We start from the raw sequence: 25,839 nt of genomic DNA, 5'->3' as shown, positions 1-25,839 counted from the left end.
TTTTACTGATTTTGGGGGGGGGTGGGGGGGGGGGAAGAATTGACGAATGGATTGTTTTATACTGTATGCTTCTTGGAAATAAACGTTTTGCTTAAACCTGTTATGTTTTCTGTTATATAGAGGGTAAGGGGGTCGCTATGCAAGTGTTATTTCTGCGTACCGATGCAACATGGGTCGGTGTATTCATGTTATTCCTATCTATATAGAGAATCCAGTGTACCCACGTTGCACTTCATTGATAAAACAAGACGTAAAGTGTGTTACTTTATTTTTATTTTACCTTGTGCCTTGCTTTTCTTTTGAAGTGAGTACATATTCAGAGGATTCTCTCTAACTCTTCAGGAGGACAGGAGTCACTGTATAGCTCGAAGATTCGATTATATTCCAACTGAATGATGTTCTTGTAGCGCTAAGAAATAGTAATAAAACAGTTCACATTGGTCACTAGTTGGCTAAATGTGCATCCTTTATAAGAGCGTTGATATCATATGTCATATGGGTCAAGGAGGAGGCTGACATCCGATATCAGACAAGCAAGTCAAAACATAACCGAGAATTCTGAGAGGAAATAAAACGTTACACGTGCGGTTACAGCTTTCATCATCGTCACACTTTCCAAGAACCCTGCACCTCTCATCCAATAGTCACACGTTGCCCTCTCGGCCACACACACACACACACACACACACACAAACGCGAGGTTACTATAAGGCAGTATGATCTTTGAGAACACCCCGTCACAAGGCAGGAGAGCTTCTTTCTCTCCTGTGACTCGCCAGCATCTCTCTCTCTTTATCCACTTCATGCCTTGGTGGCACATAGGGCCTCCACAGAGCGCTTCCACTTTTCCCGGTCGACAGCAGTTGTTCTTGCCTCGGCCCATGATCTCCACCCCGCCTCTTCTCTTTCTTTCTCCGCTGTACGTCTCCAGGTGGTCTTTGGTCTCCCTCTTCTTCTTTTCCCTTCAGGTGCCCAGGTCATTGCAATATTGCAGTCATTATTTTGGTCCTGCCTTAGTATATGACCAATCATCTTCCATCTTCTCCTCTTTATTTCCTCGCTCAGTGGCCTCATGTCGGCTCTTTCTAATAGTTCTTCTGTACTAATGTGGTCTTGCCATTGGATTTTGAGGATTCTTCTTAGACATTTGTTGTGAAACACATCGATTGCTTTGTTGTCTCCTTTATTAATTTTCCATGTTTCGCATCCATATAGTAACACCGGCACCACTAATGTTTTGTACAGCCTCAATTTCGTTCTTCTTGTGATGCTCTTGGAGTTCCAGATCTTTTTTATTTTAATGAATGCACCTCTTGCTTTTGAAAGTCTATTTTTCAGATCCTTCATTCCTCCTCCATCCTTACTTACTGTGGCTCCTAGGTAAGTGAACTCTTCTACATCTTCAATGTGCTCTCCGTTGACGTTTATCTTCTCCTGGTTTCTTGCGTGCATTTTCATGGTTTTTGTTTTTCCTGTGTTGATCTTGAGTCCAACCCGCCTGGCTTCTTCTTCCATTCTTGATGATTTTTCTTGCATATGCTGTTTGGTGGAGGAGACTAATGCTACATCGTCTGCAAAATCCAGGTCATCGAGCTTTGATGTAAGCTTCCACCTGATTCCATTCTCACCATGTCCAACCGTTTTTTTCATTATCCAGTCCATGATAATCAAGAACAAAAATCCTGACATATTGCATCCCTGTTTAACTCCACTCTTAATGTTAAACCACTCACATATCTCTCCTTGGTCTATAACTGCACACTGGAAGTCTTCATAAAAGGTTCTCACAATTCTCACTATCTTCTCTGGGATCCCATACTTCTTCATGATGAGCCATAGGCTTTCATGATGGACCGAGTCAAAAGCCTTCTCAAAGTCTACAAAGTTCAGGTATAGCGTTGCTTGCCATTCGTTGACCTGCTCGATGATGTTCCTCAATATGAAGACTTGCTCTGTTGTTCCTCTGCCCCTCCTGTACCCTGCTTGCTCCTTCCTTAACCTGGAGTCGATTCCACCTCTGATCCGATCTATGATGATCCTACCAAGTACCTTTCCCACCACAGAGAGCAGGGTGATGCCTCTGAAGTTCTTGCATTCTTTGAGATTTCCTTTTTTGGCAAGTTTTATGATAAGCCCTCTCTTCCAGTTGTTGGGAATCTTTTCATGTCTCCATATTTTCTCCAATAGCTGGTGTATCTTCGTTGTTGAGAAGTCTATGTCTGCTTTTAGTATGTCTGCTGTGATGGAGTCTATTCCTGGAGCTTTTCCATTCCGTAATCCTTTTATCACTTCTTTTACTTCTCTTAGTGTTGGTTCATGTACAGCAATCTCTTCAATCATTTCAGTGAGTTCACATTCTTCGTCCTCAGTTATTGGGTCTTCTGGTTCTTCTCTATTGAGTACTTCCTTGAAGTGCTCCGTCCACCTTGCCTGTACTTCCTTTTTTCCACTGATGAGGACACCTTTCTTGTCAAGAACTGCTGAACTGTGCCTAGGCCTTTCATTGCATAGTGTCTTAGTGAGTCCATATAGTGTCTTCATGTGCTGTTTTCTTGCGGCATCTTCTGCTTCGTTTGCAATGTTTTCCATCCATTTCTTTTTGTCTGATTTTATGCTTGTCTTGGTCTCTCTGTTCTTCTCTGCATACTGTAATTTTAACTGCTTCTTGATTCTCTCTGATCGCATGCTCAGAATCTTCCTATTTATTTCTTCTCGTTGGTCAACAAGACTCCATGATTTTTCACTGATCCATGGTTTTTTCTTCTTTCGTGGTCTGCCTAGGACTGCTTCAGCCACCTCTTTATAGGCTTTCTCCATTATCCGAGAGTCATGCTCCACCTCCTCGCCTTCTTCCACTTCTGGCTCTTCATTTTCCAGTACTTGGTACTTGTTTCTTAGGCTGATGGTAAAGGTCCTTAATATGTCTTCATTCTTCAGCTTTGATGTGTCGTACGTGACTCTGGGGTTTTTCTTTTCTTTTGGATGCGTCATTAGTTTTAGCTTGATTTTTGTGCACACAAGGTAGTGGTCGCTCCCAACATCAGCAGACCTGTATGCTCTTGTATCTTCCACTGAGTTCCTGAATCTTTTGTTGATTATCACATGGTCTATTTGGTTCTTGGTCCTTCCATCTGGGGATGTCCACGTGGCTTTGTGTATACCCTTGTGTGGGAACAGTGTTCCTGTGATGACTAGCTCATTCAAGTCACACAAATCACACAGCTTTTCTCCGTTGTTGTTTCTCTTCCCAAGCCCATGCCTGCCCATCACTCTCTCGTAGCCTTCATTCTCATCTCCTACTTTGGCGTTCATGTCTCCAGTGACAATCAGCATGTCATGTATGTTCCTCTTGTCTAGTACATCTTGCAGTCTCTGGTAGAACTCATTTTTAACTTGCTCCTCTGCATCTTCGGTGGGTGCGTAGATATGCACCACCGTTAGCTTTATGTGTCGTGAATGATATCTGGCCTGAATGATCCTTTCGCTGACTGGCGTCCAATCAATCAAGGCTCTTGCTGCCCTTTTTGACATCAGTATGCCTACTCCTTGTCGGTGGTCGTCATCATCTCTTCCGGAGTAAATGATGGTTTGTCCTTCTGCGAGATCCATTTTTCCTTGTCCTGTCCAGTGTGTTTCGCTGACACCCAAGATGTGGATGTTTTTGCTGGTCATTTCTCTTGCTACAATGTTGATATTTCCAGTTCTGTACAGTGTTCTTACATTCCAATTTCCAATCTTCATGGTTACTTTGGGGTGCATTAATGGCCGACTCGGCCCAGAGGCGTCCTCTCGGCTTTGACCTCTGGGCGTCATGGTGTCCCTCTTATTAGAAGTACTGGCTATGATGTCCCGTGGGTTCAGTGAGTTTGCTCTGCTTCTGGTTTCTGTAATAATTTGTTTTTCTGGGAGTGGGTTATCAGCCCTCAGCCCAACCCCCAACCTGGAGGACCAGTGGGATCATTCTTCGTCTGGTCTCTACCCTTCGACCTGTTCGGCATGGGTGACCCTGCCAGGAGTGGAAAACTCCTGCCGACATAGCTCTAGAGGTCATGGAGACGCGCAAACTGCCCCACCACGATAAGGTGATGATCCCATCGGGGCAGGACTCGCCAGCATATCTTCAGTTAACTGAAATAAGAGCCTTCTTGGTCAAGGTTGGTTCCAGTTAAAGTCCCGCTGTTCCGCAGAAGCTGTATCATTTGTTGTTGTTTACAACAGCTGATGGCGTTGGTGATATTTGTGGCATTGCCTAACATTCCGTCACAGTAGCCCCCCCTTATAATCATTGGAATTCTTTAAGATCACTGAAATCAATTTCATTTTCGGGGAAATGCATAGCCGTTGGCACTGATTAAAAAAAATTAGAAGCGCTTTTAAAAGACGCACAATAGAAGGCATATATCAATGTGGCCCCTCGGGGTTTAGCCAATCACGTCGTCCCGAACATCATGTCAGAAGCGTTTACCAGGAAATCGATTGTTCTTTCTTAGAAAACATCCAGAGGCTTCTGTGCATGTTTCATCTCATTTCCCACACGCACTCTTCCACGGTCCTCTGGTAAACATGTTCTGATGCCCCACTATCATCCCAATCCTCCTGGGAGGCGTGTTTCGTGGGGGGCGAAAGCTGTGTCCCAATAGTTTTTTATATAAAGTTGGACAAATACAACTTGCTGCGTGCTTATACTGCTGGTGGGAATGTTTAAGGCGAATTTAAAGAGAAAAAAAAAAGAAAAGAAAAAAATTGCTGTCAAGAATATGAAAGTGTACCCTGTAGTGGGACGGGCTGTCTTTCGTGTTCATGGGCCGGTTGGTCCCTCAGTCGAAACGCTGTTTTTATGAATGGAGGCGGATGTCGTGAGTTGGTCATGCCGTAGTGTAGCCGCCAGGGGGCAGGCCATCACCCCGAATACGAACCCATCTGATGTTTTTTCTGCTACGCTTCACAATATAAAGGCGACGTTTAGGGATAAAACTTGCAACTCATGGCATGGATGCCTCAATTATCCATAGGCCTGTGGTCGGATACGAAAAGCAAGTAGACTGTAGTTAAGTTTTCAGCACTCTATCCTTCGCCTATTCGCGCATCAAGTCATTTCCCATTGGCGAATTTGGCCGAGAATTGTCTACTTTTTTTTTCCTTTTTTTAAATTCTTTAAGTTTGTATGGTAGCTTCAGGACTAAATGCATCTGTGTCCAACAACCAGACAGCGTTATAACATTCTTTGGGAAATAAATGTCCAGCTTCTCCGGGACCCTTTTGAAATGCTGACTATTTAGCGTCAAAGGACAACCCCTGAAAAGCCCTCACGACACGAGGAAAACTCATCTACGTCGCCTGGATCGGTTCATGAGAGGGGCACATCTTGACCAAGGTGTGCTGAGATCCGAGGAGAAAAAAATGATGGCAGCGAGTTTAACAGCGGAGGAAGAACAGGTATGCCTTTCTATATCCCTTGATCGCTACCCTTATTTCCTGTCATACGTCTGAAAGCGAAGGCCTACGTGTTTGTATTGGGGGGGCTGTGTGTTGCGCATGGCTACGACTGCGACTCGGGATCTCCACGCAATGGTTAAATGGCTAATCGCTACACATATTGTCGCAGGAAAAGCAGGTTATCCCATCGATTACTGGCCCATTGTTGCGTGTTGCATCACTGGGGTTCTCGTGTTGTGCTTGGGCTGTTGCGAAACAGGCCACGGGTGCGACTGCCTTTACATTCCTCCCCCACGAATGTAAGATATTAATTGCAGACGTGGATGAGTGTTATGCATTGGCATAGGCTACTCATTGTATAATGCGTTCAACGATTGTTGCACACTGTTCTTCTTGAAATGTGAATAACTCTTCTATGTGTTAGAAGGTTAGGAAGCAGCCTATAGGGATTTGCTGTTGTATGCAGACTCATGTGTAAATGATGATGCATCTTAATTGCATGTGGAATGCTTTGGCCTGCCATAGCCTTTACACATTTTCCACAAACACATTTGTTGGTGCCGTGATGAATATCCCATCATATGTATAAAAATATCTATATATATATATATATACTATGGGATCTTTGACATATTCCAATACATTATATATTCCATTATTATATTGTATACAATACTTGCTACAAACTATTTCCCAAACCCAATAGGACAATATTACCTACCTAACTGAATTGTAACGTCCATAGGCTGCTTAAAGTGTCTAATTTGTGTGCTAAGCCTAGGCACCTGGTTCATAGAAAAACGTGGTTGTATCAGAAACAGCCAGCAAATACATTAGTGTAATGAGCATTCTGGGCCGGACGACTTTTGTACATCCCTTTTAAGTTGATGATTTGTAAGCTACTAATTATGGCATCCCCTTTCTCTCTGCTGACGACACTATGCACTAAAGCCTTGTTGCAGTCTTGTTGCAGTCTTGTTTTCCTGAATGCTCGCATCACCGGCTCACAACGCAGAAAGCCTTATCTGGCTCCTTCATATCCGCTGTGTGTGTGTGTGTGTGTGTGTGTGTGTGTGTGTGTGTGTGTGTGTGTGTGTGTGTGTGTGTGTGTGTGTGTGTGTGTGTGTGTGTGTGTGTGTGTGTGTGTGTGTGTGTGTGTGTCCCTTCTCAGGAGCCTCGGAAAGAATGGTGGAAACTTATTTCTAAAAGCAGCTGTTGAAATAATTGTGTGTGGACAACAAGTAGGCATGTCAGTGTGTCATGTACCCATGTATTCTATCATATAGAAAAAAGGTGTATGTGTGACTTAAAAAGGAGTGGTATAAAAGCGGAAGGACAACAGAGAAAAGTAAGGGATGGTGAGGGAGAGAGTGAGCGAGACATCATTATTGACTTCCTGTTTGCGGTATTGACTCGTGCCAGCTGGACTGAGCGGGCACTGAGCTGAAGTGAATTGTCACTTGGCAACAGCAGCCCCATTGTTGTAAATAGATCAGCATGGCATCGGTAATCAAAGACCTTCCAAAGACCAGTCCCTGCTGACCTTCTGTCAGGAGCCGTGCAGGAGGCCATTTTAATCACAGCCACACTCCAGGACTCCTGTACCGTAGTTGTAAAGGTTTAAATTCACAATGCACGTTTTTCCCACCCAGATGTGTGATGGATAGATCAGCCTACCAGGCAGCCCAGTGGGTACTAGCTTGGTTGGCTAGGTAGGTTTCTGTGTCCGGTCATAAATCCATAGGACTAGAGGCTAGGGTTAGTGTTGGTGGCACTACATTAGTCGACTGTGCCGAGCTTGGTTGGGTTCTTCTTTGTTTGGTGTATAAACGAGGTGTTGAAACTTTCGTCAACTTATTCTTTGACATCAATCCATACATCACTAGAGTCCTTAAACGACGATTTGGCGTTTATTACTGAACTCACTCACTGATGACCTACATGAGGAGGATACAGTGGAAGCTTTCAAATTCATCTTAAGCTGTTGTCTGTTTAATTATGCATTTGCCAACGTGTAGGTCTTACCCTTCAAATAAGGACATTGAAAATATTTTCCAATCACTGTTATGACAAAGTAATAAATGAATGCTATGCTTTGGGTTATAGCTTACCTTACCTGTGTACCTTACCTGGGTTATAGCTTACCTTACCACACTGTGTGTGTGTGTGTGTGTGTGTGTGTGTGTGTGTGTGTGTGTGTGTGTGTGTGTGTGTGTGTGTGTGTGTGTGTGTGTGTGTGTGTGTGTGTGTGTGTGTGTATCTGTGTGTATCTGTGTGTGTGTGTGTGTGAACATTCTTCTTGCCTTTTCATCTCATAGTAAACTAGGAATGTCTCAGTTTCATCAAATGGGCCTACACAATGATGGGGTATTCTATTGCGTGACGGTGTGTCATGGTGTGTCATTTAATACTAGGTGTGTGTGCCAAGATATAAAACTGTAAAGGCTGGATAGAATTTTCATCTCTTTTCTCTGTACGCACAAAAAGGTATTCTGTGACCTATCAGACCCGTAAAGGTGTTTTTAACGTTCTTAAGAGTATTTGTGGTGTGCTACATTGTTCCGTCAAGGATTTTCTACTTCACATTCGGATAAAGAAAATTAGTCCTATCCAAATGTCGTACATCGGACACAAACTCTTATCTCACCGGCTCATCTAGTTTCAGCCCAGGGACAGATATCAGTTACTTGACGTTCTGGCAGGCATTGCCTAACAACCTCAAGTGCATGGAAATGACTGCGACGGCAGCGGCCAATACCATTATGCAACAGCATCCTGTCACCCAGTATGTACACGTGCACACGGGAGAGACAAGCTGGTTTCTTGCCAGTGGGAAACCCGGTTACAATGCATAGGAAATCGATCCGTATCCGATAAACCTCGTCATGTAAACACTGTAACCGGGTTTTCAGGCAATTCTACACATGAACCCAACGTTGAGATACCAACGTCACACCCACCAGGAAATGTATGCAAATACACCACCAAGAGCAGATTGGGTGTTCACACATTTTAGACACAATGGCTCACTGTTGTATGTCTGAATGTCTGTGAACACACACACGCACAAGTCAGCCAGGACAAGTGCTGTCTCATGTTTTAAAGCAGACTGGTCGGTCGTATTTACCAGAACCCGTCTGTCTACGCGGGGCTGTCTAAACGAGACCCAAGTAGTTTGGAAATGCAGAATGGATTACTTTGTGTTTGAGTGAATAAGGCCCCTGCTGTAGAGAAAATATGAAGCAGCCAGATAAATATTTATGTATCCGATTCAGTAAGAGTCGCTTTCTGGGCTGCTTGTCTTCACCACCGCTGTCATCAAAATAAACCCCACCGGCAGCCACTTAAATCCCTCTTTCTTTCAGGGGATACTGTCCCTGGAGGGGCAGATGACTGAATAGAGTAGGGTGGCAGGTTGTTGTAACTGTCTCTTCTTCTTAAAAGGCCTCAAAATGGCCACTATGGCCGTCAATTGACCAATGAGATTGCACCTGACGACTGTGGCATGGCGGGAAGGGGTGGGGCTAGTGTAGGGCCAGACATGTTCCGTGTTGTCTTGTATTAAGCGTAGTCTCAGACATCCAGCTGTTCATATTTAAAATATAACACTTTTCAGAGGCTAGGGGGTGTGCAATCACACGGACTGCGTAATCAAAATTATCCTTTCACCTGGCCATTCATTGAAATCTCCCATCTGCATGTTGATTAGCGTTAGCATTTCTATGTTGAGCAGAAGGCCCAAGTCACTCACTGCTCCACCTTTCCGAGTGAGGTCATCATGACTGGCTGACATCCCACGTTTATTTTGGGAAAAGATAATGATTGTTTTTCAAATCGTTATTTTGCCGCTCTGCTGAACAACGGCAGTGACCAGAACTGACTTCAGCCAGCCGCCGGGAGCACAACGCTGACCTTTATGGCCCAAACTTTCTGTCTTTTTTTTATTTATTTTAACAACGGCTTCTTTATCTTTGGTTTCTGTGGCTGCGTTTTTAAGAAGACCCCACTGAAGTGTAATTAAATAACAGAAAAGAAACCAGCCCAGACCACCCACTCCGTGTCACAATAACTTTTGTCGTCTTCAATCAATGTAATCACAACTGAATAACTTTACAGCCCACAAGGAGAAGGGATCAAATGAGTTGTTTTATGTTTCACCATGCATGTTTTCAAACGTGCACATTCCTCTTCATCTTGACAGCCTTTTTGAAAGAGTAGTCCAAGCACGACGCACGCACACGCACACGCACACAATGAGATGGCCGACATTTAGTTAATTTATTTATTGAACTTCCGACCACGGCGGGTGATGGCGAGGCAGGAGCGGATCTGGGAACACACCCTGTGCATACTAAAGGGCCCGCAGAGGCCCCTGTTGTCTGGCAGGCCCGGGGCCTTCCTGTGGAGAGACAGTGGCATCCTGTCTGCCCTGGCCCCGGGGTCCATCACTGATCGTCTTGTATTCCTGAAGACCTGCACACTCTGAGGACCTGACTTCCTCCTCGTCACACGCCCACATTCTCCCTCCTCCCTCTCTCCCTCTCTCCCTCTCTCCACATGCACGCCCCAACCCCCCCCTTCTCGCCCCAACCCCCCTGTGCTCACTCAGAGATCGGAAGTGTTTTTTTCTTCTGCTCCCTCTAATACTTTTGTGAGCGTGAGCTTTCATTGGCTCTTCTATCACCTCTTGATGATTCACTAAGGGGGGGTTGACCTGGAAGTGGGGGGAGGGAGGGGGGGCTGAAAGAGGTGTGTATAGAATACCGGAAGGCCTTAAAGATACAGGCTTAGTATATGTAGGTTATATTTATTTGTATTTGCAGTGTCATGCACACTAGCAGATATTTGCACTTTCTCAATAAAGATGTCAACCAAAAATTCTACTTTCATCTGGCATCACTAATTATGTTGCTAATGTCTGGGGGAGGGAAGTGGGGAAGAGTAATGCAAGTAAAGAAAAACCTCCTGTTGTTCAGGAACCAGCAGCGGCCATCTTGGAGGGGTTGATAATCCCTCCAAGATGTGGAACACAAGGTCCTGGCCTGGTAATGGGCTTCTGACTGTGATAGTCATCTGTGTAATGACAGGCATATGGGGACCTCTGCATGGTGGCTCAACCCTGTGAGGAGATCTTTTGCATAGGGGTGTTTTGGTAGTGCTTTGGCGTGTGGTTCTCTATCTTCGCCGGTTTTATTAGGAGTGACATTGGACACGAGGCTGTTGGTTGAGTTTAGACTGGACTGGACTACATTGTGTGTACCAGGTCCTACTAGGGCTAGGCTTTGGGAGAAGGGATGGGTTGAAATGGGGACTATTTTGTTTTCAAATGTGGATCTGTGATATTGACTATCACAATATTTACTACCCAATAACTTGATGATGTGGAAATGTGAGTCAACTGTGCACTCCAAATGAATCCATCAAGTTGCAATATTTAGAGTTTAGGTAGGAAGAAACTGTAAACACTCTAACCACTATTTATCCCTTAATGATACGTCTTGGCTCTCATGTTCCTTCACAGGCAGGTCACGATGAACCTCTTCACAGGAACTCGCAATAAAACTGTAGTATTTCACAAAAAAACAAAGTAATACCACAGCACCATGGAGAGTACAGCAGTAAACATTGAACGCGTCACAGATACGTGGTACAGACGCCATTCCTGCCATGAGGTCATCGCGCCCTGCATCTGCACTTCCTGTGTGACATCCGCTTAGCTTCATTCGTGCGTGTTTCCCCCCCCCCCCTCCTCCCCAGGCCACCAAGCAGTTCCTGGAGGAGATCAACGAGTGGACCAGCCAACATGGAGTGTCTCCTCTGTCCTGGGAGTTGGCAGTCAAGTTTCTCATGGCCCGCAAGTTTGATGTCCTCCGGGCCATTGAGCTGTTCCACAACTACAGGGTACGTGCACACACACACACACACACACACACACACACACACACACACACACACACACACACACACACACACACACACACACACACACACACACACACACACACACACACACACACACACACACACACACACTGTGTTTACAATGGTCTTTACTTGATGTTGTACATCTCATCAGACCCCCCACCCCCCCCCCCCCTTCAGACAACAATGGCAAGCGGCCAAGCACCTTATCCAGAGAATGTCCTAATGTACATTTGTTTGATCTACCGCTGCTATATAAAGCACATTTCATATCCGTCGACTAATGAGAGGGATCGGATGAGGATATCACGATGTGAGCCGTGATGAATTGCCCTTTTTATACACTCTGGCTTTAGATTTTTTTTTTTTTTCTTTAGATTTTTTTTTTAGTATTCCTAAACTGCGACCAGATGCAGGTCATTCCGGAGGGCAGCACATGGAAGCTCTGTCCGTAAGATTCTCCCCGAAGCTACGTGACGTTGGCCGCATTCCTGTTTACGCAACATCGGGCTTTTAGGGGTTTCTATTTTTTTTTTTTTTTTTAGCTTAGAGTGTTAGCATGATGCTTTAAGCAGATGCCCCACCGAAGGCTCAAGGCGCTCACGCTCCCACCCACACGGACGGACGGACGCACACGCACCCCGGGGGTATTGGCGAAGGGACGCTTTCTCAATTTGTCCAGATAACTGAGGAAATGATTGTTATTTATTAAGCAGACGCTTTTATCCCACTTTTACCATGGCGATATGTGTCATTAAGGAGCTCGCCCCTGGTAGCGGTTAGCATATCTGCCTTAAGGAGGACTATGGGTAGACCGTTAACATGGGGCTGGGAACCTTTCAGCTGGGAGTCAAACACCCTAACCACCAGCCTGCCCTGCCCTTAAGGAAATGTAATTAGGACATCACTTATCCAGATCAATATGTAGGATCTTATTTCTATCTATGCCAGTATTTAATCTTATGTGCATAGCACACATGATCATGAGCTCTAAAGATGCTTTCACACCTGAGCTGTTTTGATTTGTATGAATCGAACCCTGGTGCGTTTCCTCCAATACTACGGTTAGTTTGGGGGGGTGGTGTGAACGCCCAATGTAACTCTGGTGCAGACCAAAAAAAAACCTCTGGTGTGGCCCGCTTCCAAGTGAACTCTGGTTTGGTTTGCCTGACCAGGTCCATTGTGAACCCTGACTGAACCAAATAAAGTATCAATTCCACCCTTGAATCGGGCCGAGTCTACCAGTTGACTTCAGATTGCTCCTCCGTAATGGACGATGCAGTGCGCTGTGATTCCATGACACTTTCTTCACATCTGAAGAAACCCCAATGTAATCTGAAGAGATGGGCCCTCTTTGGTAGATGATGTATGAAACCGGATGGGCATATGATGACATTTGGGGCCTGAATCGTGGTATAAGACGGCGTTGGAGCAACAGATTTCCTGCACTAGGTCACAAATTTGTTGATCATCAACAATCATTTTCTCACACTGTCACACACAGAGTCACACTGTACATATGGAGGATTAACATAAGCTCACATCTAACCTACTGTGATTATCTATTCATCTTTTTAAAACGTTGGTTGACTTTCAGTCTGGAGTGTGCGCTGCCAGTAGGCAGTGTCTCGTTCGGTTCAACTCTCCCTCTCATTAAATGAAGCTTGAATTCAAGAGTCACACCCTTCGGAGTTCATTCGACATTAAAGTCTGGAGTTAAAATAAACTGCAAGGGGTGTTTAAACGGCTCTAAAGCCCTACAAAGTATAAAGCTGCTGCTCACGAGACTATACCGGCAATGCGGTCTGTACTCATGCGCTCTCGTGCACAGGCAGGAGACCGGAAACTTTCCGGACAAATTCTTCTCTCTCAGCAGCGTCACAACAAACGAGGCTGGTGGAAAATGTGCCGCTATACCTTTTTATTAAGTGGGAACATTTTTATAGGAGGAAATGCAACGTGCAGCTCATAGAGAGAACACGCGTCTCATTTTTTTTGTTTTTTTTGGAGGAGTCGTTCCACATGAAACGGTGAAAGTAGTGCCTCATGGAAATCCCTGTTTACTTATGAAGTTTTACTCCTCTCCCCTTATGAGTTCCCTTAAGGACATGGAGTGAGCCGGTCCCAGTTCATAGACTTAGAGATGGAAACTTTTCAGATGTACAGGAGATGCAATTGAGTTTTGAGATTGTGTTTGCTGATTCACAGTAAGAATCAGGTCTGTACGATGAACCTTTTAAATGCCTTTTAAACTATCACATAAAAACTTATGGAAACTTAGCTTTAAACTCAGAGCCAGCTGTGAAATCAGCAAATTATCAGATTACACACTCAAGTAAACTGAAAATCATCCATGCATGGACAAAATAACATTTAGGGCATTTAGCAGACGCTTTTATCCAAAGCTCATTTGAGCAGGAGGTCAGTGGAGGTTAAAGGTCCTGTGCAAGTAACTTATTTTTGAGGGAACATTAAAGTCATAGATTTCTCAGAAACAGGAACTAGCTGATTCCAGCTAGGCAAAACAGGTTTGGCACAAGGTCAACCTCAAGTAGGAGCAGGTCGTAGCATATGTGCAATAGCTCTGGTGCTGAATGTGAATTTTAAAAGAACAGGCTATGTGTAAGGTTTCCTTAGAAAGGGTTTCTTGTGTTATGAGGAAATCTTGATAAAGCAAAACTAGCATGAATATATAATAAAAACATTTCTGTTCTAGCAATGGTTAACGAGTCATTTCAGAGAAAATGGCAAACCACAGTACCGATATAACTATTACCTAACTATTTAGTCATTCAGCCAGCAGCTTTAACAAACCCAGCTTGCAGTGAATCCAGAGACCACAGCCAGAGGGGTGCCTAGAGGTTAAGGTTAGGCCTCAGGCTGAGGGGAGACAAGCACCTTCCTGGCAGGAGCGTACTCCGTAGCTTAACTGTCCCGCTCTCCCCCCGACCATGACTCCACAGCACCTCCTTCTCTCCCCCTGGTCAGCCTCAGCAGCACCTCCATCTCTCCCCCTGGTCAGCCTCAGCAGCACCTCCTTCTCTCCCCCTGGCCTCGTCTCCACAGCACCTCCTTCTCTCCCCCGGCCTCTCCTTAACAGCACCTCCTTCTCTCCCCCAGCCTCTCCTTAACAGCACCTCCTTCTCTCCCCCAGCCTCCCCCCAACAGCACCTCCTTCTCTCCCCCTGGTCAGCCTCAGCTGCACCTCCTTCTCTTCCCCCTGGCCTCTCCTTAACAGCACCTCCTTCTCTTCCCCCTGGCCTCTCCTTAACAGAACCTCCTTCTCTCCCCCGTCTTCCCCTCAGCAGCACCTCCTTCTCTCCCCCTGGCCATGACTCAACAGCATCCCCCTCTCTCCCCGGCCTCTCGTTAACAGCACCTCCTTCTCCCTCCAGGAGACGCGGCTGAAGGAGGGCATCGTCCGCCTGCAGCCCCAGGAGGAGCCCCTCCGCTCCGAGCTGCTCAGCGGCAAGTTCACGGTGCTGGTGAGTGCATCCCCCACCGGGGGCCCCCCGTCCGGCCGTCACTCGCACTGCGCTCGCAGTGAGTCGCCGCAGCCGAAGCTTTTATCCAGAGCCACTTTGGATAACAGGCTCTGGCCTGTGAACGAGCGTAAGCACAATGCGATCAATATCGGAGCAGGCTGCAGAAGTCTAAGTGCGGTGTGTCTGAACACACACACACACACACACACACACACACACACACACACACACACACACACACACACACACACACACACACACACACACACACACACACACACACACACACACACACACACACACACACACACACACACACACACACAGACAGACGGGTGCAGATATAGGAAGCAGCAAGTTGGATTTTTTTTTTTTTGGGGGGGGGGGCTGAGATTGCCATGGCGCAGGAGGAGCTTGTGCAGCACGACACAATGGAGAGCCGGTCTCGATTCGACACGGAACGCTGAAACGCGGAGGTGCTCAGGAGAATTGATGGGGTTGGTTCTGGGAAAGAGGTGGGTCGTCGTCGGATGTTTTCTGAAGACGGGGAGGGACTCTGCGGACCGTAGGGAAACGACCGGGGGAGCTCGTACATGGAAAGTCTGGCCCGTGAATTGGTTCCAGTTGTCCAGTGTCTGAGAAGTTTCCAGTACTCATTCATTCAAATCCGTGAATGGGGAGCAGGCTTGCTCCGTGTCAATGGTTAACCTTCCATTTTGCAAGCCTTTTTATCAGCTATTCTTCAAAGTTATACTCAACACTATATACTTTTTGATTTGCCTAAATATACAGTAATACAGGTATAAAAATTAAACAATCTCTTTTATGTGAACATGTTTGATTCTGTGAAATTGGTTTATTTTTCCTACGGAAAATTCCACGTCAGGAACCAAAAAAGCTACAGGCTATTGTTTACCCCCTGTAATAAACCTACTTAAAACAACGCCCCCCCCCCCCCCCTCGCTCGGTGCGGAACCAGAGCCACTGGTTCTGCACATCCTCTAGTCTGACGTCACACTCCTGCAGCCTCACATCCTGTCTGAGGTATTTTTAGTGTCCGTGCCAGAGAACACACGCACACCAACACGCACAAACTCGGGGCTTGCTTGCTTACAAAGGAAAGGTTTCCGGAAAATGCCCCGTCTTGGCTGGCGGTTAGGGCTTCTGTAAAGCAAGCAAGACATTTTGTTGGACGCCATCTGGCCAGCCGCTGAACTTATCTGAGACGAGACGAGATGGTGGCCAGGGGAGGGTTAATGGAAGCCGTGTCTCTTGCTGACAATAGATGCCCCTCCTGCTGAACTGTCGAGACGGCCCCCTTTCTGGAAACCCGCCAGTGGCCAGAAAACTGACCCAAAGCGCCCCCTTGTGGCCGTATCTTTACCCTTTCATTATTGCTGTTATTGTGTGGGGTTTTCAACTTCGTGAACACATATGTGCACACTTAGATATGTGCACATATCAATACGATTTCCGGACCACTGTGCAGCGGCAAGTTACAATTATTTTATTGACTGTTAATCTAAAGGTCAAAATGCTGCAAATACTGTCAGTTAGGCTTTATTCAGTAGGACATAGTAATTATACAGTGGTCCTCTAGAAATGTGCCCCTCCCGATAGCATTGATTCAATAAAATGAACCTGCTTTTGACTAGCGGCCCATTGCTTTAGTGAATCGTACCACACCTGTCAGTTTGACCTGCAGCTAAACCACAGGCTCACCGTGTCTCTCTGCTCTGTGTCCCAGAGCGTGCGGGACCCGTCGGGAGCCTCCATCGCCCTCTACACGGCCAAGCTCCACCACCCCAACAAGACGGGGAACCACGTGGTGCTGCAGGCCCTCTTCTACCTGCTGGACCGCGCCGTGGAGAGGTGAGGACCAAGACCACCAGAGAAACACATGTTCTAAACTCATTTTGAAATGGGTCGAGGTTTTCTTTGTAACACTTTACAATAATGGGTATGTTGATTAACGTGAGTGAATGCTGTAATTAGCGTTGTTATAAAGCAGAAGCATAGGGGGTTAAGGTAAGTGTGGTGGATTTATAGTCCTCCGTAAAGTGCTACGTACAGCACTTTACGGAGGACTATAAATCCACCTTAAGCCTAACACTAATGCTATTAAATGATGGTTAAATGTTACTTAACATAAACACCATTATTAAATTACTACTAGACACATTAGTCAACTGTGAATTAAGGTTAGTTGATCCTTATTATGGCATTAGCTAATGTTAATTAATGGTTAATTAATCAACCGTTATTGTTAAGTGTTACTGATTTAATTAATAAATGAATTGTGTTAATGCCATTATTGACCAATTGTTTTCTACTACCATTAAAAAATATATATTTCATAAGGGCCATCGTAAACTCAATTTGAACGTGATAAATACAGTCTGCCTTTCTCCGCCACAGCTTCGAGACCCAGAGGAACGGCCTGGTATTTATCTACGACATGGCCGGCTCCAACTATACAAACTTTGAGCTGGACCTCAGCAAGAAGATCCTCAATTTACTGAAGGTTTGCAACCCCTTTTTTGTACAAAGAAATCATTTGTTGATTTGGGTACCTAGCCCATTCCGGTGTGTCACTCACTAACGGTGATGCATTGTCATAAATACAATATTATTTAAAAATAAACTTGATTTATAAATATTATTAACACATATCAGTATCTAGATCTCTTGTCCAAGAACCGCTTTTTTTTTTGACTGTTCGTTTGATAGAAGAAAATGTTTTTTCTAACGTTGTTAATTGCTCTGCTCTCTCTGGCCACCAGGGGGCGTTCCCGGCTAGGCTAAAGAAGGTTCTGATCGTCGGCGCCCCCGTGTGGTTCCGTGTGCCCTACAACCTGCTCAGCCTGCTGCTCAAGGAGAAGTTGAGAGAGAGGGTAAGATAATTAAAAATATATATTACGTACTAAATGGAGTAATATCGGAATCGGTTCCAAATCGTCAAACAGCATGATGATAATTCAAATCGGCCAAATGTCTAGAGTAGACTACTTATACTAATATGCTCATGGAACTAATCCGAAGTGTGCTACGGGATGTACGATTATTTCAGCTTATTGACTAGCACAGAGTAATAATGTCAATCGATAACTGCATCACAAATGGCGGGTTTCGACCCTTCCAACCATGTATCCCAGTGACAACACTCAGAAATGTAGCGGGTACATTTTTCTACTCCCACTCATATTGGGTCAAAATAAATAAAGTAGTCTAGTACTTGTTGCTGTGACATGTCCGCTCCAGCCCCTTGACCCAACCTCTCGCCCCCCCCCCCCCCCCCCCCCCCCCCCCTCCCTCAGGTCCAGATGGTCCGGATGCCGGAGCTGCGGCAGCACCTCCCCAGGGACTGCCTGCCCCAGCACCTGGGGGGGCTGCTGCCCCTGGACGCCTACAGCTGGAACCAGCAGCTGCTGGCGGGCCAGAACGGCCGCGTGGACCCTGTGGACGAGCTGGTGGGCATCCCCGTGGACGAGACCTCCATCCACACCACGGCCCCGGGGCCCGACGCCATGCGGCCCCCGGAGCTGCTGGCCCACCTGGGCCGGCTGCAGCGGCTGGGCATCCACCAGGAGTACGAGGAGATCCGCAACGACCCCCCGCCCGGGACCTTCCACTGCGCACTGTAAGCTCTTGGGGGAGGGGGGGTCCGTATGATTTATTTAAGGTTTATTTGAATGGGGATAGAAACATGGACAAGTCATCCAATGTTTGCATCATAGTATTTCTAGCTAATTTATGACACTTGTCCCTGATGATGATGATAATGATGATAATGCAGCCGTGTGTGACTCACATGCGGCATGTGAGTCATGCCGCATGTGAGTCACACATGCCCTGATGGATGGCTGATGGATGGGTGGCTGATGGATGGATAGATAGCATAGATAGATAGATAGATTTACTTTATTGATCCCAAGCTGGGAAATTGAAGTGTAGCAGCAGCATTACACACATTAACAATACAAATAGAGAGAAACAACCTTGATAGAGAGAAACAACCTTGACTAGAGAGAAACAACCTTGATGCCCCCCCTACCTCAAAAATTCAGGTCCACCAAAATTCGGGTTCAAAACGTTTTGAACTCAGCAGTCGAAATCAAACACACTGGTTTTGTTTTGACAGCACAATGCTACAGTGTTTCCTGAGTGTCTGCTTATTGACTATTGATAGTCGATAATATGTCAATAGTAGTTGACCGAAACCCATGTCACACACACACACACACACACACACACACACACACACACACACACACACACACACACACACACACACACACACACACACACACACACACACACACACACACACACACACACATATGACATTGCAACGTGACACGACCTTGGTGGGATGTTTGTTTACTGGACTTGACCTCTCGTGACCTCTATTTGTTAATTATTCTCTGACAATTTTGGCAAAGGAAATTAGTTTGGCCTTTCGGACACCGGGTGGATTTGAATAACTCAGTGAGCAGATTTGGCTATTAATCAAAAATTTGGGTATTCTTTTTTCCGGGGCTTATGTTTTTTTAATGCGCGTCTCAAAAGTGCTCTTTATTCTCTAAATTGCACTATACAAATAAAATGTATTTTTAGACCGAATTGGGTTAGAACAACCATTTCTTGTTTTTTTCTTGTTCTTAACAGAGCTGCTTGCAATCAGGAGCGGAATCGCTATGGCGACGTGCTTTGCCTGGACCAGACCAGAGTGCGTTTACAAGCCAGAAGGAGTGAGGTTAGTACTGTGAGGGGTTATAACTCACCAGAGTCACCGTTGCCATACTGCAGTCCAGACTGGCACCATTATCAAATATTGATGCACTTGAGGATCACAATTTACTGTCACAGTGCTTTTGGGCTATCGATTCCCAAACCAAAGTTTTAGGACTTAGGACTTACGATATAAATAGTTAATTAATTTGTTGTTCAGAAAGTAATGTTTATTGTACTTATTTATTTACTCTTATTTTAGCGTTATTGAGTCATTCCATTTAAGTAACCAAGTGCTTGACATTAATACAGATAAATATGATCTGACCCACAGATTGAACATGATGCATTTGTAACTTTACATACTTTTTAGGTGTAGATCGCCATGCAATTTTCACGGTTTCATGGGTTTATAACTTATTTACTTTGTGCCAACCTTGTGTCTCTGCCAGAGATCGGACTACATCAACGCTAGCTTCATGGATGGCTACAAACAGAAGAATGCATACATCGGTACTCAAGGTACGAATCCAACCGTGAACCTTCAGAATGAAGCGAGGATGGGGTTGCATTGATGAAATGGGATTCAGCAGTGCAGGGGTTATACGTGGCTCAGCACATCAGCCAATGGAACAGGAGTCATTACTGAGGCGTCATTTCAGTGTTTGCGCAATGTGACCACCGTCATCCAATCAGCTTTAATTAAGACGACTTTGTCCAATCAGCCTTGACTAAGACCGCCTAAACCAATCATCCTTGACTACACCAAGTTGAGGAGAAGGAAATGGTTTGGGTCTGTTGATCATTTAAAACCAGTTCCGGAGATGGCATTGCTCAGTGATCCTCTTGCACACAGCGAACCAAAACTAGATTACATAGCATGTGACAATAAGAACGTTTGTTCAGAATCACTCTTGGTTACAGTCTGACTCTGCAAGGCCGTCATTAAAAATGAAGCGCTGTGTTGTTCCATCCAGGTCCACTAGAAAAGACCTACAGGGATTTCTGGAGGATGATCTGGGAGCAGAATGTACTCGTCATCGTCATGACTACTAGGTATGACGACCAATGATGTCTTTTAAAACCAAAATGTTGGTCCTTATACTGCTGTGCTTCGAGCGATGGGTTAAAATAATGTAAAATGTAAACGCATGTCATTTGGATGGATGCCTCCATGCTAGATTAGACACAACCACCTGAAACGGTGTGGTCTTCACAGGACGGACGAGGGGGGCCGGCAGAAGTGTGGGCAGTACTGGCCCCTGGAGGAGGGGGGCCAGGAGGTGTACGGCCACATGGCGGTGGTCAACCAGAGGGTGGACCACCACCCCCACTACAACCACATCTCCCTGGAGCTGCACAACACAGAGGTAGCACCACCCACTTCAAGCAGTCCCTTACGGACGGCCATCCTTAGAGGGAAAAAGGCCAGCAACGGTCCAACAAAGGCCCATGTCCACACCAAACAATGCTGTTTACGTGCCCACACTATTGCAGAACATTTTAAAAGTGCAGTTTTTAAAATATACTTGGCTACCATACTAGCTTTTTTTAAACAAAATTATAATAATTAAAGGGGTAGTTCAGGATTTTGGACATCGGGTCTCATTTCCAAGTGAGCCAGTGTGTTATTTATCATTGGAGACCGTTTTCAACACTTCATTCAGTCCTTCTAGTTGCAGAAATCCCTGGTGCTAGGCTAGCGCAAGTCGAGGGGAACTGCTAGCCTGCCAATAAAAACAGTTTTACCCACTCCAGAGGCAAACCAATTATAATGCCAGACTATTGATGTAAATGTCTGTGTTGATAGAATAGTGTTAGAAATAAACTTATCCTTGCATCGCATTGCATTTAGTTTATAATCCCTGTAGTTGGAAGCAAGCTACGGCAGCGGCGGACTGATATTACCTGGAGTGCGCTTCTCTGTTTACCTTCTGCTGTAGTGAATTGGTTGCTACACCGGAGCAAAATGAAATTCCGCCTCTGCTGAGAAAGTAGTCCCCCAAAATGTAATGTGATCATGGCAATACAAGGATAGTTTTATTTCTAATTTCTAATATTATTCTATCAACACAGACATTTACATCGATAGTCGGGCATTATAATTGGTTTGCATTGGGTGTACTTTGGAGTGGGTAAAACTGTTTTTATTGGCAGGCTAGCAGTTCCCCTCGACTTGCGCTAGCCTAGCACCAGCGATTTCTGCAACTAGAAGGACTGAATGAAAAGTGTTAAACAGTCTCCAATGATAAATAACACACTGGCTCACTTGGAAATGAGACCTGATGTCCAAAATCCTGAACTACCCCTTTTAACAAGGATTTTCAAAATGCAGTCCAATATCCACACTAAAGGATTCATCATCTTTTCTACTTCTTCTAATGGAAACGTAGTGCAGACAGGAAGCACAAAGCAGGAAAGAAAATAAGATTCTTATACACCTTTTTATCTGTCTGGCGTAGTGGGGACATAACCTATCACATTTAGGGCTGTATTATTTATTTAAACCTAATACATACTTTAAATAACCACATTATTTGAATGGGATGAATGTAGTTATTTAATGGGACAGTTACACACACGCCCACGTACGTTTGTATTTTCAGTATACACTGAAGGCACCAGGTGTAAAGGGGCGCAATATATACCGGGGAACATAGGACCCTTTTTCTGAAAAAGAGTCCTATGTTCCCCGCAATTCCTTAACGGGTCCTAATAATATTTAGAAAGGGCTTATTTTTTCCACCATAATTTCCATAATTGCCGAATTGCATGACATAAGACAATGCCTTCGTTGATTTAATCCAGCATTTTGTTACAGTAGATTACAGGCCACGTGACGCGCATATCCAAATATGAGGAGGAGAGATTAGGCTGTAAATTGTTGTATCTTGTATCTTATCTGACCCCATATGGAAAAAAATGTTTCCACAATCCACATGCTATTTCTATGCAGTTTCACACATATGAACAATCTTTCATATGTGTGAAACTAGCAACGATACGTCAGTGTAGAAAGTCAATTGCGCTGGGTGCAAGGTAGGGCCCTTAGTTTGTTTATTATTAGTATTTATTTATTTATTTATTTATTTATTTATTGTTTATTTATTATTAGTATTTAGTGTATTTATTGTTTATTTAGTTTTGTTTATTTAAACTGTCCAAACGTGACAAAAACAAAAGCCAATTTACAGCCTAAATTCTGCTCATCTAGGCCTATTTGGATATGCGTGTCAAATGGTCTGTAACTGGTGGCAATCAGCACTGATGGTGGAAAAAATAACAGACCGGGGAACATAGGACCCTTTTTTTTTTAAAAGGGTCCTATGTTCCCCGGGTCCTATGTTCACCTCTCGGGGAACAAAGGACCCTTTTTTTGAAAAAGGGTCCTATGTTCCCCAGTCACATACAAAGCGGGGAACATAGTACCCTTTTTGGGAAAAGCGTGGAACATAGAAAGCGGGGAACATAGGACCCGGGGAACATAGGGATGACCCCGGTGTGAAGAATGCTTACACCTGGCATTATCCCAATGCTAACATCCTTAACCACAGGACACCAGAGCCTCTGTTCAAACAAAGGTATTACAGTCACTCTTTCTGATTCGATGAGAATAGTGCCAAGTGAGGTCACTTACCATGGAACGGCAAATAAAAAAATTCTTATCTGGTCCCTGATGGAAGCAATTCCTGGACCTTTCCTTCGATACAATAGACAACCTGTTTTTGACTGCGTGGCATTTTGATTAAAAGTGTCATGTTCATATGGATAGCCAGTTGAATGTTTCCATACACATGGACAGTACAAATTGTATACAATAGTTAATGCATTCGATCCAAAGTTCTTTCATCAGCAATAATTTTGCTGATGCTTTTGTCCAAAGGGACTTTGGGTGAGTGAGTCACCCATACCTTTCAAGTAAGGGCATCTTGCTCTAGGATAACTACAGGCAGTCTGGAATCTCTGGGAATCAAACCCATAACCTTCTGGCTGGGAATCATTTTTTTTTATATTTAGCCCTTTTGGAGATCCAAAGTGACTTACATGTGAGAACAAGCTTACATTCATACAAATCTGGTAAAGATTCTGAATGCACCACTTCACTATCCTGCCAGCCCAGTTTTGGTTGTGTATTTTCTCGGTTGCTTGGCCCTTATCCCCCCTTGCGTCTCGGTTCTGTGTGCCCCCCCCCCCCTTCCTCCCAGACGTGTGAACAGAGGCAGCTCAGTCACTTTCAGTACCTGAGCTGGCCGGACTACGGGGTGCCCACCTCGGCTGTGACCCTCATCGACTTCCTGGGGGCCGTGAAGAGACAGCAGAAGGCCGTGGTGAAGGGTCTGGGGTCCCAGTGGGCCGGACACCCCCTTGGGCCCCCCATCGTGGTCCACTGCAGCGCAGGGATCGGGAGAACGGGTGAGTGTTCTCTACGGCCATGTCAACAGTAGACACACACACACACACTTGCTACACACACACACACACACACGGCACACTACGCAGTTTGACTTCACAACCTTCCTCTGCAGATCTCTTAAACAAACAGCCCAGGGTTTTTTTTTAATCAAGTGTACCTTTTGGAATATTAATGAGATTAATTAGTAAGGGTAGAAAATAAACATAGAAAATACCTTTTCACACATGAAATAGTGTTGACACTGACTAAATGTATCATTGGACAGTTGTGCGCGAATAACACATTGCATAAAGTTGTGATTGATGTTCGCCCGCTGTGCTCCTCCAGGTACATTCTGTGCCCTGGACATCTGCCTGTCCCAGCTGCAGGACATCGGCACGCTCAATGTGCGGCAGACGGTGCGCCGCATGAGGAGCCAGAGGGCCTTCAGCATCCAGACCCCAGACCAGTACTTCTTCTGCCACAACGCTATCCTGGAACACGCCCAGCGGCAAGGCCTGCTGCCGGCCAATCAGTGAGCCTCTTCTGCCACCCCGCCAACCAATCCCGAGGTTTCCCAGCATCCACTTGGACAAATCGATGCACTCCGTGCTTAAAAAAAAAAAGCCTCTTTTTTTTTTTTTTTTTTGGAAGTTCAACAGCCAGATGAAGAAAGAGGGGAGGGGCGGCATCAAGAGATGTAACATTTCTTTTTGGCATTTACCAATGTAGCAAGCAACAACTAGCCTGTCAATAATGACAATGTTCAATCATTATTCTGTGTTTCCTGACAAACCAGTTATTCGTGTGCTGTGGTAGACAAACCGATCTCCTCTGTTGCATTCAGGCTGCTCTGAGTGAAGAGTACAGTGCTCATAGATGTGTGCTAGAGCTTAGTGTTTAGGAGCCTACTATAATCACATAGCGCATAAGAGTACCATAGTGCCACCGAGAGATGAACAACTTTGCCTCTTTCTCTCTCTCTATTCCCACTGCAGTTTTTCCATAAGAGCTACACGATTGATGCTGATGTTTTTAAAGTAAGGATGAATGTATAGTATGCAAGCTAGCTTTGCTTCCCACCAATAGCACTGCTGAATCCAGTGCTGAAAAAATTATTGAAAAGTATTGGTCAAGCTCGTTGCATCCGAATAATTAGTTGATCCAAGGGCTTATTGGTCTTCATTCCTGTTTTCCATTATTGCTGTATACCATTTTTTTTATCTTAATCTTTTTTTATTCACTGTATGTCTGATAGTCAGTACAGTCAAAAAAATGGTTGGTTGAAAAAATAAGCAGGCGCAAATCTTTGGTCACTAGTGTGGTCCTAAATGGCGTAACTATATCAACTTTTCAACTTATTATGTGATTTTTAAAAACAAACTATGCAGGGGATAACTAACTGCTTTCTATTAACTGCACGTGTCCAGTCTTTTAGTAGGGGTGGCCCAGGAGGGGCTACCACATGAGGGGTGGGGCTACCACATGGGGGGGTGGGGCTATCTCATGGGGGTGGGGCCACCAGATCTCAACACTAACTTTGTGGAACGGTGTGGAGACTGGGCAGATGACAAATCACATCCAATAATCAAACCATAAACTAGGGTGTTAAAAAGCATTGTGTTACAACACAACTGTTTTCTGACAGATTGTAATTGATAATTTCAAGTCCTATCAACTGCCAGATTTAGTTAAGGTGGCCAATCACAATTCTGGGGGGGCATGCGCCACCCCAGGCTGTCCCTGGAAATGCCCCTGCCTATTAACTCTGCTTTCCCTCTTCAGTCCATCCACAGAAAGCCAGTTGTTGGATGGTGATTGCGCAGTCCTTCTACTCCAATGCAGTACACTCCATGGTGTTTTTATTGTCTT

The 25,839-nt window shown here is 45.1% G+C and overlaps 1 protein-coding gene across 1 annotated transcript; it reads left to right on the top strand.

The window, feature by feature from the left end:
• Positions 1-5,034: 5,034 nt before the first annotated feature.
• On the top strand, positions 5,035-25,391 carry ptpn9a (protein tyrosine phosphatase non-receptor type 9a). The gene is made up of 13 exons (XM_084476812.1): positions 5,035-5,436; positions 11,194-11,337; positions 14,754-14,843; positions 16,591-16,715; positions 17,262-17,367; positions 17,627-17,737; positions 18,161-18,483; positions 19,512-19,599; positions 20,027-20,096; positions 20,552-20,630; positions 20,794-20,944; positions 23,780-23,987; positions 24,316-25,391. The coding sequence occupies exons 1-13, from the start codon at positions 5,350-5,352 to the stop codon at positions 24,504-24,506; spliced, it is 1,773 nt and encodes a 590-aa protein (XP_084332938.1). The 5' UTR covers positions 5,035-5,349; the 3' UTR covers positions 24,507-25,391.
• The last annotated feature ends 448 nt before the right edge of the window (positions 25,392-25,839 follow it).

The sequence above is a fragment of the Micromesistius poutassou genome, assembly GCF_964030765.1.
Source record: "Micromesistius poutassou genome assembly, chromosome: 13".
NCBI classification, from domain to species: Eukaryota; Metazoa; Chordata; class Actinopteri; order Gadiformes; family Gadidae; genus Micromesistius; species Micromesistius poutassou.
Note: the sequence above shows the minus strand (reverse complement) of the source record. Positions and strands in the feature narration are given on the sequence as shown.

Bases quoted from the DNA above. Each gene is read 5' to 3' on its own strand.
- ptpn9a (XM_084476812.1), top strand. From the start codon at position 5,350: ATGAGAGGGGCACATCTTGACCAAGGTGTGCTGAGATCCGAGGAGAAA. The intron at 19,600-20,026 runs GTTAGTACTGTG...TGTCTCTGCCAG, and splicing joins TACAAGCCAGAAGGAGTGAG to AGATCGGACTACATCAACGC. The intron at 20,097-20,551 runs GTACGAATCCAA...TGTTCCATCCAG, and splicing joins TGCATACATCGGTACTCAAG to GTCCACTAGAAAAGACCTAC.